Here is a 20,000-nt window from a genome sequence, read left to right as displayed (position 1 = left end):
GCTGAAACGGAAGCAGTTGTTTTAGGGATTGCCGAAGGCAATCAAAACGCTTGTATATTACAAGACACTTATCAAAGCTGCAGGTGCGAAAATCACTTCCTTTAAGCATCGCCAGCTCCTCTTCTGTGCGCACTAATCTGCTGTGGATCTTGTAACGCCTTTTAGTGTCTGCTGCGAATGCACATGTGTCCGACCGCAAATACCTGTACACACACGAATACACCCGCTTTTAGTAAACAGTTTGAACTTTGATTTGGGCTCCTTGGTCACACAACGCGGAGTGAAGTATAGCGCGAGCAGAGGTGACGGCAAACGGAAACCAACAGCATGTTTCCTTGTGTGTTCGCACTGCCCCACTCCGGTAAGTAAAGAGCTTCTGGCAAGAACAAGCCCCGAAATTTGTCAGTGCGTACGACTAATCAACGCAATCTATTTTGCGCCACACGAAGACCCCTGTTTCTGGGCTCATTTCATCGCGTGCTTTTTGTCGCCGTGCATCCATCGGTAAGCACCGCGGGCCCGCGAGCAACGCATTAGCTCTTCAAACGAATGCTTACTTTCGTGGGGCCATGGCTCATTGGTGGACCATGTATGAGCCCATGGACTCTTGGCTTAGTGGGCTCATGGACTCGTGGTCTGATTGGTAGAGTGCAGCTATTGCTGTCGACTGTCGAGGGGTCTAGTCTGTTCCGATTTCAGCCTCAGTAGGCTGTGCCTGATTTAATTTTTGAGGCGAAAGCCTTTGATGGCTCATACTCGAGTGCATCCGGTCACGGGACCTTGTCCGTCCGTTACATCCTAGCTCACATGACCTTGTCACGTGTTCACAACCTGCCAAATGTACTGTGAGCAAACTGCCCACTGTGGCGGGTGGTGTGATCCGCCGCCAAGCGACAACTGCGCATGCGCATCGTGACGTCACCGCTCAAATTGAAATCAGTGCAATGAGTCGCAAACGGCTTTCGCCTTCCCGCAGATAAGTGTCTAAGTGTCTCCAACAAATTTTTCTTTGTACATGATGACAAGCGGCAAAACGTTTTATAAGAAAGGCCCCTTCATAGCTGTGTGAGCTTGGTAGAAGGTTTGGTGAACGCCACACCTTCTTGCGAAGAAAAATAGTTCAGCTGCTTGTGACGATAAGTGAGACGCAGAACTATCCTTTTCAGTGACGACGTCTTCACGTGTGCTCGAAATTTATTTGGTCTCAGTTTCGGCGCATGCTGGGATGCAGAGTGCCGCGAACGGCTGCAGTTTTTATGTGTAACATTTTTTGCGACAATATGCATGGCGAAATCTTAAACCGCGCCTGTGAAATGAGCGCAGGAAATCGTTTTCTTAGTGAGCGCCTCCACGTTTTATACGGCAGCTCCGATGAGTGTGTGTTCTTGTTTTCTTTTTTCAGGAATGAGCTATTTAAAACGGTAAGAGTGGCTAGTTTGTTTTCTTCTTAATGAGTCAAATGACTCATGAGTCAATGACTCAATGAGTCTTAATGACTTCGTAATGAGTCAAACAAGTATAACTGAGACTTTAAACCTGTCATACCTAGAAATTCTGGACAGGCGCATTTTTCAACGGGAAGTTGTTTATGAACGCATTTTTTTCTTATATCGCAAGGTTGCACTACAAAAATCAATATATCCGCAGATCTCCTCAAGACAGGCCTGTATTTGTTTCTTATTAACGTTTTTAGAATCGCCGAAACGTTCCTTATTGCTCTTCCATGGCAGTGTCAACTACTCGACGCGAGCGATGGACAAACATGAAAGGAAAGATTTTGCTTAGCTTTGGACGAACGGACCATTACCTTCAATACTTCAATAACAGTACCTTACAATATGCCACAATTTCTTCGCAATTAAAATTGATGTTTGAGAATCCTGGACATGGTTGAGTCACAATGCGGTCATACGAATACGCAATAGAAGTTGCATTATTAGTCGTCTGGGAGGGTGGGAATTTTTTTATTTGCCTTAGCATGTCCATGCAAAAATCTGAAATGTTTTCCCCCGCAGGACAATCAGTCACGATTGAATATATTATTTGAACTATGCACGACGCTAAGGATCAGCACGCGCACCGTAAGGTGTTCAGCCGACAGCGGTCATCTGTGCAGCGCTTACCGTTATATTTTATATTACTTGTTGACAGGCAGAATATATCAAAAATTTGCGCTCTTCCGCCCGAGCTTATTTACAAGATTTCTGGTCGTGATCCGTATTATTCATCGGACATCGCATATATTAACTCTGGACGGAGATAGCGTGTTTTCAAGTTGTTTTGTTGCTCAAAACGACATTTCCTTGATTTGACGTAAACGCACTCCACTCGAATGAAATTTTTCTAGAAGCTGCATCTCATTCCGCTATCATGAATTTAGACACAGATGGAAGCATCCAGGCCTTGTCATCTTCCAACAACGCTGCAAAAACTTCGTGTACTCTATGTTTTCGCGGTGCGCAGTCATGGCAACGCTTTATAAAACAAGCTCGACCTGGCACCGCTGCCTAATTATGTACAGGAAGCAGACGCAGCTCATCAATAAGTATTGACGGACAGCTGGCCTCTGCTTCTAAAAATCAATAGCCGTGTGACGACAACTTCCTGCTTTGGCTCGCAGCTGCTAGCAGGAGGGCACGAAGAGATTGATACTACCTCTCCTTCGCGCGTTGCCCTACAGTGCCCATAAACAGAGCTAGGGATTAAAGGAGATTTTATTCCGCTCATCGGAAATCTCGCGTCAGAAAGTGGTGCACAAAGCAGCTAGAGTATGATGGCAGGAAGCGAATGGCCTTTCGACATGTATAACGCTCTGGCCACAGCCGCTGGGGGCTCCAAATATTTTGCAGTGACTGTACCGTCCGTCGAGGTAAAAAATAATGATGGAACGCTTGGTCTCCTTGGCAGTTTTCACCCGTTTCGTATAAGATGAGGAGGTACTTGAAAAGCTGGCGAATATCATGCGACTTAGCCGGGCAATCTCGGCTCGTGAAGCATGTAGATGTGCTCAGATTGCAGGAACTTGTGAAATAACGACAGTAGCTGATGGTTGCTGCTTCGCGCGAGCTCAAAAGGTGCGCAGCCAGATCGCATTTTAGTGCGAAAGTGCTACTTAACGGGGTCAAAGAAGAGTCTTGTGCGAAGCTTCGGAGTAACTCGGGTTAGCTCACGTAAGTTCGGAGGAGCGTCGCGCCAGCTGTAGCCAGTGGGAGGAGGACGTCGTGCCAGCTGTAGCCAATGGGAGGAGGACGTCGTGCCAGCTGTAACCAATGAGAGGAGGGTGTCGCGACAGCTGTAGCCAATGGTAGGAGGGCGTCGCGCCAGCTGTAGCCAACGGGAGGAGGGTGTCGTGACAGCTGTAGCCAATGAGAGGAGGGTGTCGCGACAGCTGTAGCCAATGGGAGGAGGGTGTCGCGACAGCTGTAGCCAATGAGAGGAGGGCGTCGCGCCAGCTGTAGCCAATGGGAGGAGGGTGTCGCGACAGCTGTAGCCAATGGGAGGAGGGTGTCGCGCCAGCTGTAGCCAATGGGAGGAGGGTGTCGCGACAGCTGTAGCCAATGGGAGGGGACGTCGTGCCAGCTGTAGCCAATGGGAGGAGGGTGTCGAGACAGCTGTAGCCAATGGAGGAGGACGTCGTGCCAGCTGTAGCCAATGGGAGGAGGGTGTCGCGCCAGCTGTAGCGAATGGGAGGAGGGCGTCGTGCCAGCTGCCGCCGAGTGGAGAGAGGGTGTGGAGATGAAGAGCGAAAAACGCGGTTTCGGGCACATGCGGATGCCTGAAAAAAGAGAAGAATGAATAGATGCCTTCGCACGTCTACGCAGTAAATTGAACTACGTTAAAACCCTACCACCTTTTCGCAAAAGATACTGCTTTTTTTAGCAGGAGTCTTTTAACCCGAATATTACTGTATGTACGATGCTACGCGTTAACGCGCTAGTCTACATCCGCAGAATAAAGCAATCGGAGACAGAATGACAACTTTGCTGAGCTGTTGTAATGCTCTGCTCGGACGCGTCGCCAAAGCACTTTGATGTGAGGATGGAATCATCATTCTTTCTCGAGCCTTTGACTGTCAGAAGAAAAGAAAAAATGCCGGATATATGACTGCAGAAGCTTAATAGATTTACCATTTGCGATTCACATAAAGTGCAAATGCAGATTGTTTCACTTTCTGCTCTTCGCAATGCTGCCCCCCTCGCAATCCTCAGTACAGGATGCGTGTAAATACGTGCTGCGGAAATATTTTGGTCATCAGAAACATAATGTGAATACTCCGTTTATTTGGCTCTTTACGTTATTAATTAAATGCCGATGTATCTGTATAGATATGCATATATTTTGCGTCACTAAATATACTCTCGACTTCCATTGCAGCTCCGTACTTGGCAGTGATGCTTCACTTGAGCTAGATTTCAATTTTCAGGGCTGTGCCATTTCAACTCCGGAAGAGTGCATCTGAACAAGTGTTATTCTGTAGCCAGTAAACAGTTTAATGCGCTTTGCCAGGCAACATCTGTCATAGAATGATCATTCGCTTCGCGTGTCACGAGTTGGGCTAAAGCTTAGCAAGTCTGAATGAGGTTTTTTTTTTCTTTTTTTACAGGACACACTTTATCCTTTTGGCAGAAGACCAGGTAAGTATCAAAATCGAAAAAAAGCGCATAGGTATTTTACGGGGCAAGGAACGAATCTTCTAAAGATAGATATTAACCAAGGCTTGAAATATAAAGGAGAATAATCGCTATAATGCTATACTGGTCCAGCACATCAAAAAGGTCTGTTGTAGTTCTATTAACGCTTTCCTGTTCGATTTTATTTAGACCGCACAATTTGCTCACTGCGCGAATGGCTGTGTGAAAAATTACGCAAGCTTTTAAAAAGGCTGGTAAATATCAGCAGCTAACACGCGACGAATAAAATTTACAAAAGAAAGCGATTTAAGAAGATATTTACAGAAAACAAAAGAAAAGTTTGCCAGAGTGCGCCGGCTTTGACTTGCGGTTTCTGGGAACGGTGGCGTCACTTTGCGGCGCGGTGTGCCGCCGAGTGGCATAACTGAGATTAACGGCTATAAGTATACGCGCGCGAAGGAACGCTGTAAGGAAAAGTTTTGAAGAGAGGGCCGCAGGCTAATCGTTAATCACTCAGCCACGCACCCATTCTTGTACGCCAGCCTGCACTGACAAGCCTGTTATTAAAATCCGTCGTCTCGCACAAAGCATTGCTTTTTTCCCCGTATTGTTGCTGTTAAACGGCAGCATCACCGCACTGATTGCTTGACGAACTAAGGCATAAATTTGTAGAACGTGTTTGCTGTTAACAGTTGTGCACTAACTCAGCTAAAGTCAGGTTTGCGTTTTGCTGGAACGAATAGCAAAGGCTGTGATCCGATACAAGAATTTACTTAATCTTAGTATAACGCTAAAATCCTAATCAAGGCATAGTAGTGATTAATCGCTTCACGCTGCCAACGCTCAGCTGCTAAACAATTTTTGTGCAGAGTCTAGGATGGCTATGGCGGCTGGCAGCCGGCGGGCGTCTCCATCGTCATCCATAGAAGAGATCGAGGTTTGATGCGTTCATTTCTACAATTGTTGTGTGTCTTTGCAAGTGTGCAATTGAACTTGAGATGATACTATACTGAAATGCCACTTGACGCTAAAGATCCGCTTTGTTGAGTACAGTGATATTCTGTGGTAAATAAATTAATATACGTAGAGGCATGTGAAAGTTGCAAGAATTATTCGAGAAACCAGTCTACACCGCTGGGACCTGTTCACCCTAGTCAGCTCTGCATGCTGTGACTTTCATTGTAAATAAAAAAAACTATTCGTTTTTTAAATCGCATTGGACATTTGAGTTGATAAAACTGTGTGGGATGTGATATCGGTCTGCTCTCTCAGACCATCAGTCATTGTCAGCATTTCCATCTCGCAAAGCCCTCTTCCCTCCCGTGCTCTTTACATGTTCTGCAACGACAGCGCTTTCCTTATAAGACCAACCACTCCTCACAACACTCCTCACAAATAAGCAGAAGCACGAAGGCATTATTGGGCAACAGTTGGAGCAACTTGGACATTTTGCACAAAGCGCTCGACAGCGCATTTGCAAAAACGTTGCCATTTTATCCTGGACGGGATGCGCATGTTCGCCTTTGAGTCGCTGACTTTTCTCAGCCTCTGCCCTCTTTTTGTCTGTGCGTCTTCGTTAATCCTATTACGTGCTACGCTTCGCAGAAGTGCTGGTAGTAATGTATTGTGCTTTAAAAGAGGTGTGTGCAGTTGGGAGCGTGGTTTCTTTTTTTATCGTCGATTACTAATACCTACCTTTAATACATTCACGCAGTACAGCATTTTGCAGTCAAGTTTTATGTGCGGTACACTTAACGGGTACCTAGCCTCAAAAAACTAGTGCCCTTCTTAATCATGTTTGTAGAGCAAAATTCCATACCATTTGGAAATTGGCCCTGTCCTCAAGTATCCTAAAAGGTTAGCTGTTGGGCTAGATAGTTTTGTAGATTTAAGTTCATTAGTTTTCAGAACGGAAACACTGAAGTAAGGTGAGCCTGATGTATAAGAAATGTGCTTCAGTAGAATTAGCTATAGGGCTAGTTGGTATTGTCGTTAGCAGTTGGGCTACTTATTATTGTGGTATTGTAGCTGCTTTCGCCTTGTGCGTTGAGCTGAAAACTATGAATGAATGAATTCATGTGAATTAGTGGGTGGATTCGTGGGGATTAGGGGGAATTTCTGGGTGGTGTAAGTTGGATTGGTGGGGATTTGTTGATCGATTATGGTGTAACAGTTAGTCGGGTTAGTATAATTCTATATGATAATCCAGTGCAATGTACTCGAACACTCGAGTTCTCAGATTTACAAATTTGGCTGTGCTGATGACATCACGACCCTTTCAACCAATCGGAGGATTTCGTTACGGAGAAACCGGGTGCTGTTTGCAAGAGGGCAACCTGAATATTACGGCATTGAAAAATGGTGCTTCAACTGCTCTCTTTTCGAAACTTGCGCTTGGATGCAGATTGCAGATTTGAGGGTTAAGCTGTGATGCAGTAGCTTACTCTGCATCAAAACTTACGCTTGGTGCATCCTGTGTGCCCCGTTCATGTTGCTTTTGTGTACATGCAAATATTTGAACATGCAAAGAACATACGGTGACTTTTTAAAATATTCTTTCCTTTCCTTGTTCATGAGGTAGTTCTTAACTGCCCGGAGAAACATATCGCTGTTCTTGAAATTTTTAATGACTGATTAATGAATCTTGAAATTTCGTGAGGAGAAGCGCATGAGCTCATACTAGAGCTCCATGGCAGCGAGCACTTAATAACAGTGCATCAGCCTGCCAGTAGGATATCATCGTAAAGATACCTGATAGCGCTCTAGAGAATGCGAGAATCATGGTGATAGCATTTTTACGGCAGAATGCTACTACGTGACCGGGATTTTTGCTGTTTGGTTGAAGAAATACACCTTCCCCGTTAATTTATCATCCTTTATATGCGCTATGTTGGCAACATAGCGCATATAAGCGCTCAGGGCATTCACGTATCCTCAGGGATTAAGAATGTTGAGCAGGGATCTTAATTACCTTTTCATTCACCTCATCTTCTCTGCCTTTTTCTAAAAGTAAACCTCTATCTATCTGTCTCATTCACTTCATGAACTAGTAATATAATCGCTGTTGGCTGTACTTAACCAACGTTAATCTCTGCCACGTAAAAGGAGAAATTCTGTTCTTAATATCCATACTCCATGGTCTCCCAGGACACTTCGCAAATTGTCGCTTTCATGCGTTCACGGCATTCACGCCAGTTCGCGCGCAGACAGTTCTGGTGGCCTCTCGGCCGATGTTCCCCCTCTCAAGACTGACGCCAGTTTCTGCACTTGCAGCCCTACAGCCCCTGGGGAAAGGGAACAGGAAATCCTTCGCCCAACCAGAACTTCAGGAGGCGCTCGCACGAGCGAACCATCGCGGAGGATCCCAAGTCAACGGTATACACCATGCTCTCCACCTCCGCTGCTGCTGTGCCGATAATGAGACACTCTCTTCTCTTGAAGCTTTGCAGCGATGCGACTGCAGCACCGTAAAAAAGACATTTCCTGAACTTTTTGTCAATGGGGTGTAGCAAAATGGATAACATTATTCTTATCAAGCCAGCTGTTGCTAGATAACTTACTTACTTTCTTTCTTTCTTTCTTCATTTCTTTCTTCCCTTTCTTTCTTTCTTCCTTCCTTCCTTTCTTCCTTCCTTCCTTCCTTCCTTTCTTTCTTTCTTTCTTTCTTTCTTCCTTTCTTTCTTTCTTCCTTCCTTCCTTCCTTTCTTTCGTTCTTTCTTTCTTTCCTTCCTTCCTTTCTTTCTTTCTTCCTTCCTTTCTTTCTTTCTTTCTTTCTTTCTTTCCTTCCTTTCTTTCCTTCTTTCTTGCTTTCTTCCTTTCTTTCTTTCTTTCCTTCTTTCTGTCTTCCTTCCTTTCTTTCTTTCCTTCTTTCTGTCTTCCTTTCTGTCTTTCTTTCTGACATCTTCACGCCGTGATCTTTTCTACAAGCCCCGCCTGATGCCTGCGTGAGCGCGCGACCACCTCAGTGACCAGATGCCTTCGCGGAAACCACTAAAAATGTTTCATGACCCGCACAGGAAGAAAGAAAACGTTACGCTCACTTTGAAACACTTGCTAGTAAGTGCAGGAGCGAAGTTGAATATTCTGATTGAACTAAAAGTGGAAGTCGTGAGATTGACACAGCAAGGAGCTATCGTGTGCTGGGTATGCGTTCGCGTTCAATAACAAAAAAAGACCTCCATTCATATGTTAAGGTTTACTCTTTTTTTTTTCTTGGACAACGTTTCTCCGTCACGTTGGTGTCACTGGGCTCCATGCGTCTTTGTTGTCTCCAAACAAAATGTTTTTTGTCCTTTAATTCGGAACTGTGAAGCTCTTAAGCTCTGGCTTAGGACTTGCAGGGTAGCGATCAAATGCGAACTCGGCTATGGGTAACCATAACGCGCAGCGATTCTTTACTCGCCGTTAGTGATGACACCTTGAAGCTTGTTTCCCTAGCCTAGCCTGTTCCCATTTCGTTCAGTTGTCCGTGCGATGTGTGCCTGTAACTCTTTTATCAAGAGTCACTGGGTGGTTTGTGAGTAAACCTTTACATGAGGACGAACAAATTCATTTCGCTTAAGTGCACGTCTTTTTTCTGGACCGTAGCTAACAGGGTGCAAACGCTTTCTTGCATCAGCTGATCAGCCGTACATTACGCCGCCTGAATCAATAGCATCTTGGCTATGTTAAATTTGCGGACTGTTTTTTTTTTTCTTTTGACTTGGAGCGACATGTGTCTGTGCGAAGATGAACTGCCAATTCCTGTCACACCCCAAACACCGGCATGCATGATTCAAGTAGTGACTAAGCGTATACGCGTTTCATGCAAATCTGAGCGTATGTTCACCCCACATCTATTTATTAAAAAAAAATTCCACCGATGTTTTGCCGCAACATGGAATCACTGCGGCTCCAAATAAACTTCACTGCTTACAACACTTGTGCCGATTCGTTAGCAGGTTTACACGGGTTGAGCAGTACCTTTATAAAAGATGTCTTAATAATATGGGCGGATGAGATTAAGAAGTTTGCGGGCATACGGTGGGCGCAGCTGGCAAAGGACAGGTTTAATTGGAGACACGGGAGAGGCCTTTGCCCTGCAGTGGGCGTAGTCATGCTGATGATGATGAATAATGCCCATAGTGTTAGAAACAAAGCACGCGTAGTATGTTAGTTTAGTTCTTTCTGGATTGAAATCCAAAGCCCTAACCCCCCCCCCCCCCCCCTTCCTCTGTCCCTATTGTTTTCCCGGCAGGACGGAACATTCTTCTTTGGCGATCATTCACCAGCACGAAATCCTAGGAAGACGAAGGGCCGAGGCCGAGGCGAGGTGACTCCACAGCTGGGTAAGTGAGGAAATTTGTTTTACATCGGTCACAAAAATTTGTAATGTGCTAGCCTTCTGTATTTTTTTTATTTGTGCTCTAGAAGCACATCAGGGGTGAGGAATACGACGCGTATATCATGCGCGCATGTGTTAACACAAGTTGGACACGTTATTACAACAGTTAAGTAAGAAATGCACTCGTCAGGACATCGCCACCGAATAGAGTGAATGTTTTACACGTTTCCACTTTTAGAACTCAGTTTTCATATACAGCAAAATCGGGATCGCGCAGAAGCTTAACTAGGTCGGCCGTCAAACAGCGTATCACGGTTACTGGTCTTAATCACCTTGTCGCACAGTTTCGATTAAACTTGCGCTTATTTTGTAATATGTTGTCGGTGAAGAGAGCGGCGAGATTCTGTGATTGCGGCATTCTGAAAACTGGAGTTTCGCCCGAGCTTATCGTAAAACTTAAATTCTTCACTGCCCTGTACCCCAGTGTGCAGTATGAAAGAAGACAACTATTTTGGGCAACAGTGTGATTTTTCTGGTTATTTCTGCACTAGTGCTGAGAATAAGCTGTGGATAATATACGCCAAGGGGAAACTACGGAGTCATAAAAGAGAAAAGAAACAATGCTTGTGACACAGTATTGTCGAATAATCAATATTGTAATGATCATGCTCTTCTAGTGCCCAGGTTGCTCTCACCGAGTAACCTCTCGCGATCAGTTATTAATTCATTAATTAAGCTGCCACCTGCCATTGTGAGCAGTTTGCTCACAATCCGGAGGCCAGGTATATATTGGTGTATATAGATAGCCAGTGCAGTGGCGCATCACTTAACCGCTGAGCCACTGCGCCTGTAAATGGCATGAGGACTTAGCGCGATCTGACACTATGACACATTTTGCGCAGGTACGTAGTCGAAATTCGAATGGAATCACAACTGAAGCAATTTGGGGAGTGCAATACAATGGACTCAGAACTATAACAAATCATAATTGGAACAGAATCAGAACTGGAATACCTTGGCGAGTGAAAGACGATGGACTCAGAATTGGAATAGGATCGTAATTGGAAAATAATCAGAACTAGAGTCAAAGAAGAATGCTATCGCATTTCCTCCGCATCAATCCAATTGATGGCCCCTAATTGTTCTTTAAACATTCCTCACTTTCACTCGCTCTCTTCCGCGCACTTTCTTTGCATCCCTGGGTTCCTCCTTCTTCAGACGGAGATCCCGAAGACACTTTTCCTTGGGAGAGGTACAGCGGCGCGCCAGGACAGAGGAGGAAGACACTGGCCGGCCTGTCCTTCCACGAGAAGATGGTGAGCGTCTATGCGCGTGGCCCAGTGTCAGCAGATACCTTTAGCGTAATGCATAGCGCCTACAGTGCGTACCGCTACCACGTACTGCGCCCCGACACTGCGCACGCTCTGATTGGTCCCGAAGCGGCAGGCTTGCGCGCGGTTGACCGGAATGTGGCGCCATCTGGCGCCCTCAGGGACATTTCCACATGCGCAGTGGAGGCTCGCAGTACGCGCTATGCTAAAGTTATCTTGTACCATAAGGCGAGACGGTGGCTTTGGGCGGAATGACTCAGTTCAGTTTGTCCATTACGTCAGAGGTACCTCCGGCATCTAGAGTTCGCTTACCACTTCTCTTATGATGTGGCTAGCTTTCGTAACTTCCACGGCAAGCCTTTTTAAACTAGCAGCGAATGCACGTAGCATCGAATCTGGCGCTTTGAAGTAATGGGAGCGGCGAAGTGCAATTTTCACATCACATTCCGCGCCGGAGTCACGAGAAAATTCGATTTTTTTTGTTTTTATGCAGTTTTATGGTGGAATGGAAAGCTTGACTTTCGAAATGAACAAAACGCCTGGTGGCAACAGCAGAGCTGCAGAGGCTTACTTAATTCCGAGCGTAGCCACTGATGTTAGCGCTGAGGGAAAAAATAACCGGAATAAATGAAGTAGGACAATCCGGTGAAAGAGAATCCGGTGAAAGAGAAAGAGAATCGGTGAATTTGTTTCCAAATTATCAAACGTTTTGTGAAGTGCAAGCCACTTGTAGGAAACAATTAAATGTTTCAGAGGTTCGACATTCAGGCACAAATTTGGATGTATTTTTAACCGCCAAAACCCATAAAGAACTTGTCCCTTTTAGGTGCATAGTCAGTGAAAGAGGCACCTGGCAGAACCTGGTTAGCCGCTATCTTTTGAAACATCTCAAAACCTTGGTAGTAGATGATCCGTTCTTTGTAAGGAACAGCCTTGATATTAGTGAATTTTTGAGTAACAACGAGTTCGTCGGATATATCTTTTCAGTTGACGTTGTTGATCTTTTTTACTCCGTTCCACAGCCAGAGTTGCTGGCGGCTGTTTCGCTCTGCATTGAGGAAAATGGCCCAATTGCCTTCCAAAATTCCGCGGGCATTTCAGTAGATAACTTCCTGAAACCTTTAGAATTTTACTTGGGTTCCACGACTGTCTCGTTCCAGGATCGGGTCTATTTGCAGAAGAACGGAATATGTATTGGTTCGTGTGTGGCACCCATACTGTACAACATTTTTCTTGCGGTTATTGACAAAGCCTTGGCAGGTGCTTTTGTTGACGGCAGTGTTTTGAAGAGTTTTAGGTACGTTGACGACTTTTTAATTGTATTAAGAAAACAATCATCTTTGCCCTACCAGCGGGTCGTGGAAGAAGTTTTAGCTGATTTTAAAAATCACGCTGGATGCTTAGAATTTACCTTTGAGCTCCCGAAGGGAAATAGCTTGCAGTTTCAGATTCAGAAGCTAAAACAGGCGGGCTTTCCACCTTCGGTCTTGAGCTCAGTCAGCGAAGCTTTACTAAAAAAGGTGAAGAAAGTACGAAAAGAAAAAAGAGACGAAAGTGGAACCTCAGAAAAGAAAATTAGACCAGTTGTGATCCCGTATTCGCATAAAGTTGCACATAATCTTAAGCATGTTGCTTCCAAGTACAATGTGCCAGTGGTTTTTTCTGCTCCCAGGAAACTCGCCGAATTGTGCCGAATGACTAACCCGGAGAAGGACAAGAATAAAGTTTGCCAAACGAAACATGCTAATCCTTTTGTAGATTGTGCGGTTGGAGTTGTGTATAGCATCCCACTGACGTGTGGTAAAACTTACATCGGCCAAACGGGGCGATGTATTAATGACCGTTTGAGAGAACACAGTCTGTCACTAAAGAATGGGACCGGGTCAAATCTACCGATTCACTGTAAGGATTGCTGGAAAGAAGAAGAAGGAAGAAAGAAGGCATGTGGAGCAAAACTTCTGGAAACAAGTGTAATCTGCAAAAGTAAAGACACGATCGCACGCAAATTGATAGAAGCGCACAGAATACGTAAAAGTGGGAGTGCATGTGTTAGCACCCCGTCGATCGTGATGTATAAAAAAGAATGTCAGTTTTTAGATATGGCATAGTATCTGCGGAATCACCTGTTCTTGTTGTGCCATATTCGAGTTTTCTACGCACGTGCTTTCAACTGTGTTCCCCCCTATCTGTCTTTAACCCCCCCCCCCCCCGCCCCCTGTGGTTGATATATACGCGGCGGTTTACGAAGACAGTAAAGTGTTGCAAGTTAGCGCCTGTCCTGTCGGTTTCCTCCTTCTTTGTGTCGTGTTGTTGCGCTTTTATTCTTGTTAATTGATGATGAGAAGCCGGATCCCTTATGAAAATGAGGGGCAAGCCACTTGTAGGAAACAATAAAGTGTTTCAGAGGTTCGACATTATGGGAATATGTCCCCCCGCACTCCCACACCGCGGATGCAGCGTTTCCGCTCGCTAACCGCGGAGAGGTTCGCGCTCGAGGGAACAAAGGGAAGGGACGACAAAGCGTGAACACTCATATGCTATTTATAACAGTTGCAATTAATACACAGAGCGGGCCAGCTAGCTACGAAACATCAACGAGGCACTCCTTGGAAATAGAAGGCTACGTAAGAAGGACTTCCGGCTTATCGGCTGGGACAAGGGCGCGACATCGGAGTTATATGCGCCGACGATGGCGGCAGGGTGTTCCCGTGCGCGCCGCATTCTTGGGGCAAAGCCACCCGCGAGCATTTGCTCGGGATGGTGCCGAGAGAGCGCGTGTTTGCTGAGCTCACTTCGCTGCCTGGAACCAGAAGTCCAGCGGCAAGGCACCACGGATCTCATTGCGCCTGCCGCGGAAGGTGACGAGGAGCGTGCGGCTGCAGCTACTCGTGACGCTGGCCGGATCCCGAAGAGACTCTCAACGGCTCCGTGGAGTTCCGTTTAGCCTTCGAGGTGGCGCTCCCGTCTCTCTTTCCGCTGATAATTGATAAATGATAATTGTAGTGGAAGCTCTTTGTTGTTTGAGGCCAGGACGGGAGGTTTTGCGGACTAAGAAGTATGGAGTCAGGTACCAGGAGATGGACACGTTGTGCGTTACGTGCGGAGAGGAGGAGGAAACGGCTGACCACTTGATACTCTCCTGTAAAGGGCTTCACCCTACAGTGGAAGGCAGCGGGGCTGATTTATCCAAGGCATTGGGGTTTAAGGACAGTGAAGGGAAAGTAGATTTTACGCGAGTAGAAGTAACCAAGCGAAGTTTATCTGATTGGTGGCTAAAATCAAGAAAAGAGTAAAATTTCATAAGTCATGGCTAGGTGGCTTCAGCCACCGCCCGATTTAAAGGGTTCAGCCGTATCCACCCATCCATCCGCTTCCCCCATGAGGGATACTTTCCTCCTCGCCCAGCCGGTGCTGTCCGGACGCGCGACGATGAAGACGGGAAACAGGTTCTCCACAACATCCTCACACAAATCTCAGAGGTTTGATGATTAGAAGCCGGATCCCTTATGAAAATGAAATTTGCCTTTCTACTTCCTTTGTTTTTCCTTTCTCTTTCCTGAACAGACTTCCTATAGACTTTTCCTTTCTTCTGACCAAAGGAAGTTCACTTTGAACTGACTTTGTTTAGACTTCCCTTGTTCTGACAAAGAGAAGCCCAGTTTCAGCTGTTTATGCTGTACTTTCTTCTGGCGGAAGGAAGCTAAGTATGAGCTGACTTTGTTCTGGCATAATTGAAGAAAAGACAAGCATTTGTCTTCCTTTGTCCTTGAGTAAATGGAAAGCAAGTATATCTGCATTAAGAATTGTGCGCAGAATCCGGCACCGCAAGAGCGACATGCGCGACCGTTCCGGGGACGCGTGCTGGAAATCCACAGAAACAAAAATGGCTTACAGCTTCGGCTGTAACGTTTTTACAGCGCTAAGTATGGATGTCTGCAGTGAAGTAATAAAAGAGATTAAAAGAGTCACACGACGACTGAGCTGCGAGCTAGTTTTTTTTTTCTTTACTGAGATCAGTTCTCCTCCTGAACATCTCGGTTTCTTCTCGGAGCTGTGTATAAATATAAGACGGTGCTAGCGCAAAGTTTAGTAGTTTTTGACTGCTGTTTACACTTTTCCAACGTGCGGTGCCAAGCATTCTCGTATTTTGCTTTTTTGTGGGTAGTTCGAGAGAGCTTTCCCTCTTTTTCTGCATTGATCTCCTCGCTAGTGTTCGGTGGAACCAATGACGTCTACTCACATATCCGCATTTCTTAAAGGGCTGGTCCACTTCTGACGCCAAACCAAAGAAGAGCAAAGAAGAGCTGCGGGAGTACCTGGAGTCCCTCAGTGAGTTCTCCTTTGAGCACGTCTTCCTTCTTGTGCACTGATACCTTAGCAAGTGGCGGGCTTAGTGGCACCGCTAAGTGGACTGCAGGCTGTTCTTTTTAAGATATGGTCTTGCTTGCATATCTTCATTATACCGTGCTCTGCGTAATAAAAAATGGCTGCTGTGGAGAAGAGTCCGTCTTCAATGTTAATGGGCTTTTTGTAGTGTTTATCGCTGCAGCTGTACAATCGGATGTGACGGAGCAAAGCTTTCCGAAACACCATGTCTTCTAAACGCTAAGGCGCCCGTGTGCTGTGCGATGTCAGTGCACGTTAAAGATCCCCAGGTGGTCGAAATTATTCCGGAGCCCTCCACTACGGCACCTCTTCTTCCTTTCTTATTTCACTCCGTCTTTTATCCCTTCCCTTACGACGCGGTTCAGGTGTCCAACGATAGAGAGAGAGAGAGAAACAACTTTATTGCCATAGATTGGCGGGATTTAGGGCAGGTGGGCTTGGTGTGGCCCCCAGGTGGGGGCGACTTCCTGGGCCCACGAAATGAGTGCCAGTTGGATGCTCTTTGGAGTCGCTGAGGACTGTGCGCGTACGTGGGTCAGCGATGGCCAGCGCGATGGCGGTTTCTTCTGCCGCTGTCGGAGAGTGAGCTACTACTGTGGCGGCGGTGACGAGAGTAGACTGTGGCGTGGCTGCACAAGCCACGTATGTGTTTGCACTTTGCCGTGCAGCATCTACGTATATGGCGTGTTCGTCGGCAAGGTATGTGGCATCTAGTGCTTGGGCTTTCAGCTGACGGCGCGTATCATGGCGGCCAGGTAGCATGTTTTTGGAGATTGGTTTTATAACTAGGCGGCTATAGACCCCTATCGGAATGGGCGTCGTGGGGTGGACGTCGCCTATGGGGTTGATGTTGAGACGGTCAAGTATGAGCCGCCCGTGTTTAGTGCGGGAGAGGCGGTGGATTTGGGCGGTCTTGTGTGCCTCTATGAGTTCTGTGAGCGTGTTGTAGATGCCGAGTTGGAGGAGGTGCTGTGTGCTGGCGTACTGAGGTAGCCCCAGTGCCGCTTTGTAAGCTGAACGTATAATGCTGTTCACAGCTTCCTCGTCCTTCCGGCGGAGGTGATAGTAGGGGTAGGAGTAGACTATCCTGCTAATGAGGAAAGCTTGCGTGAGCCGACAGAGGTCATCCTCCTTCATACCTCTGCGGCGGGTGCTGATGCGGCGGATAAGGCCGTTGATCTGGTTGGCTGTGGTGTCCAACGATATATGAGACAGATACTGCGCCATTTCCTTTCCCCCAAAACCAATTATTAATTATTATTCTAAACGCCTTTTCCTTTCTGCTTTCTTCTTCAGTGCGCTGTGCGCAGTGTTTACTTATCGCACGTCTTGAAAGGTTCAGATTATGCACTTTCTGACATCACGCTTGCAAGTTTTTTCTCACAATACCACTTTGTACGTGCGTGCGTGCGCGGGCTTCCTTGTGTTTATAACTCATCGGCGTCTCGTAATTCTCTTTCTTCAGAAGACGAGATGGACGGCCGACGGGACAGGCTGCGAGACGAGCTTCTCCAGGAAGCGAAATCAAACGTGAGGTCTCGCATGTATTTCTTAAGAAAAAAGAAAAGACGCCATGCCGAATTATATTAACCACCTGCGCTCTTTTGTTTTAAGCTCACCATTTTCTGGACAGATTATATTTTTATCGACAGCGCGTAAGAAAATATATTTGTTTTAAACAGTACATCATTTTATCCTGTTCAGTATGCCATCTTGCGCGCAGGATATAGCGGAGCCGTGCGGCGACGCTGGCAGCGCTGTCACTTGCTGGTTAAGCATATAATTAGTATTTAAGTAGCATTTAAGTGCAGGCACTTAATTTTAGGGTGCGAGTTTTCTTCTTTGTAATGATGCTTAAGGCATTATTGTACATGGATTCCCCCTGCCCCCTCCCCTGTATTCTCCTACGAACGGTAATTAATTTATAATCGAATTTCTTTCTCGTGTTGTTTCGGTTTCGGTTTCAACAGACGAACGATGGCAGTGACGCCAAAGTGTGGTTATAGGTCACATGAGGCATGAAAACACCAGTGTAATCGCTGTTTCCTCATTCGTTGTCGTTCCGCCTCTTGAGCAAGGCCGGCTTCAACACTGTAGTGAACTGAAACGATAAGGCAGCGATTATATCGCTGTTTTTCCATACCTTACATAACATATAACCACACTTTGACGTCACAGCTGTTTAAACTGAAACCGAAACAGCTTGACAGAAAAATTTGATTACAAATTATTTATGGGTCGTAGGCGAATACCACATGGTGATTCAAGCACAGTAGTAATTCTTCACATCATTGCAGAGAAGAAGAAAACATGTCACCAAAAATAGGTGTTCATGACCCTTTAAATACAGCAATGGGGAACTAATATACTGTTGCTGAGCACACGTAAACAAATTAACGCAGCCGTTTCACTACTCGATGGGTGGGACTCTGCTTTTAGGCATGCTTGAACGCGTTGGCTTGTATTTGAGTTGGCTGCGCCAGTATCGCGTAGTATTGAGTTGGCTGCGCCAGTATCGCATTGGCTGCACCAATGCCACTCGAGATAATTAGGCTCCTTAAACATTCATTCCACAGACTCGTTCGAGTTGGCCGTGTAACATAAACTGTCAAAGTCGATCAAAGACCTCATCAATTTCTTTTATTTTGGGGTTTTGTTTATGGGGGTTTAACGTCCCAAAGCGACTCAGGCTATGAGGGACGCCGTAGTGAAGGACTCCGGAAATTTCGACCACCTGGGGTGCTTTAACGTGCACTGACATCGCACAGTACACGGGCCTCTAGAATTTTGCCTCCATCGAAATTCGACCGCCGCGGCCGGGATCGAACCCGCGTCTTTCGGGCCAGCAGCCGAGCGCCATATAACCACTGAGCCACCGCGGCGGCAATTTCTTTTTTTATGGAAAGGTAACTGCGCGTAATAGAAATTTCCATTCTAAACTCCTGCCTTTGGCATGGCTCAGCAGCTATGGCGTCAAAGTCAAGCCCAAGGTCACGGGATCGGGTCCCGATGGCTGTATTTCGGTGGAGGCGATGTACGAAAACTCCTGTGTACACTGAGCTATATATGTTAAAGGGACACCAGAACAGAATGAAGTAGGCCTGTATCGATAGATTACCGCCATCTACACTCTAAGCACGAAGACGTCTGTATGGGAAGTAATAAAGGAAGTAAGTGGTCCTCCGTAGCACTTCCTTTTCATAAAAGGGAGTGCGCTATAGGACAGCTTACTCCCCTTTTTACGCCTTTTTGTTAAGAGCGTAACGACAAACACGCTACTGAAGATCCCTGATGACAGGCTACGCCGCCATTAACCCGCAAACGTTGATCGCGGAATAATTTTTTGCTCTTGACGGCACGACTTTGAATCGAGCAAGGAAAAAAAAGGGGGGGGGGGGTAAATGTTCAAATGTTCCATTTTTTAAATCCACTTTTCTCAACAACAAATGCGTCTTTTGGTGCCGGACAAACGTCAACGATATATCCAGAAACAGCGAAAGAAAAGATTTGTACTAAGAACAATAATTGGAATTGGACGGCATTGTCCTCAGTGCCCGTTTAAAGAACTCCATGTGGTCGAAATTAATTTAGAGGCCCCCTCCACGGCGTGTCGCGTGGCCCATATTGTTGATTTGGCACGTAGCTATTAATGAGGCAGTTGCTTAAACAACACCCTAAATTCCAGTGCATTTGCATTGAAGCTGGTCAGTCTTACTTATGCGTTGTTTGCATTTTGCTTTCGTCGAAAGCACTGCGCCGGGGCTCGTCCATTCTCGCAAGGCCGGCTTCATAAATACAGAGGCACCCTCCTCGATTACACAGCGCTTCAGGAACCGTGGCTAATCAGCGGCTCCAACTTGGCGCAGATAATTAAGGCTTTTAGGACGGTTCCTTCAACGCCCGCGAACCGGCTGCAGTATTCAACTCATTCACTGATTTATTCATTCAATTCTCTACCTCATAGAGGTAGAAGAGAGGTCGTAATTAGACGCTTTTAATAAAGAGGCACGGGAAATGAGCACTACTGTGCCACGCAGCTTTTAATCTGCCTCGAATCCGCCTCTTAGCCGCCTTTAATCTGCAGCGACGGTTGTTACTTGGAACACAATGAACGCCCCTCGCTCCTGAAGCAGGGGGGCGGGTGGGGGGGGGGGGGGGGTCGCTATGCCGACATTACCTGATTCACGCCGTAAAATGGCACTAACTAGGGGTTTAGCGTAGCGTTACCGAACACCGCTAACCACCGACCGCGCATGTGCCGATGGCCCCGACGCGGGCCAGGGCATGAGAACAGGCAGATGCGGACGCACCTGTCCCTTCGGAGTCATC

General features: G+C 46.4%; 1 protein-coding gene across 1 annotated transcript in view; it reads left to right on the top strand.

The window, feature by feature from the left end:
* The window catches only part of LOC144094854 (uncharacterized), a 28,087-nt gene that overhangs the window by 4,791 nt on the left and 3,296 nt on the right, over positions 1-20,000 (top strand). Inside the window, exons 6-11 of the mRNA XM_077628734.1 lie at positions 4,604-4,634; positions 5,501-5,568; positions 9,868-9,958; positions 11,173-11,270; positions 15,545-15,614; positions 17,137-17,201. Coding sequence (XP_077484860.1) covers positions 4,604-4,634; positions 5,501-5,568; positions 9,868-9,958; positions 11,173-11,270; positions 15,545-15,614; positions 17,137-17,201 — 423 coding nt within the window. The remainder of the gene's footprint in view (positions 1-4,603; positions 4,635-5,500; positions 5,569-9,867; positions 9,959-11,172; positions 11,271-15,544; positions 15,615-17,136; positions 17,202-20,000) is intronic.

This window comes from Amblyomma americanum, chromosome 6, assembly GCF_052857255.1.
Source record: "Amblyomma americanum isolate KBUSLIRL-KWMA chromosome 6, ASM5285725v1, whole genome shotgun sequence".
In the NCBI taxonomy this organism is placed as follows: domain Eukaryota; kingdom Metazoa; phylum Arthropoda; class Arachnida; order Ixodida; family Ixodidae; genus Amblyomma; species Amblyomma americanum.
Note: the sequence above shows the minus strand (reverse complement) of the source record. Positions and strands in the feature narration are given on the sequence as shown.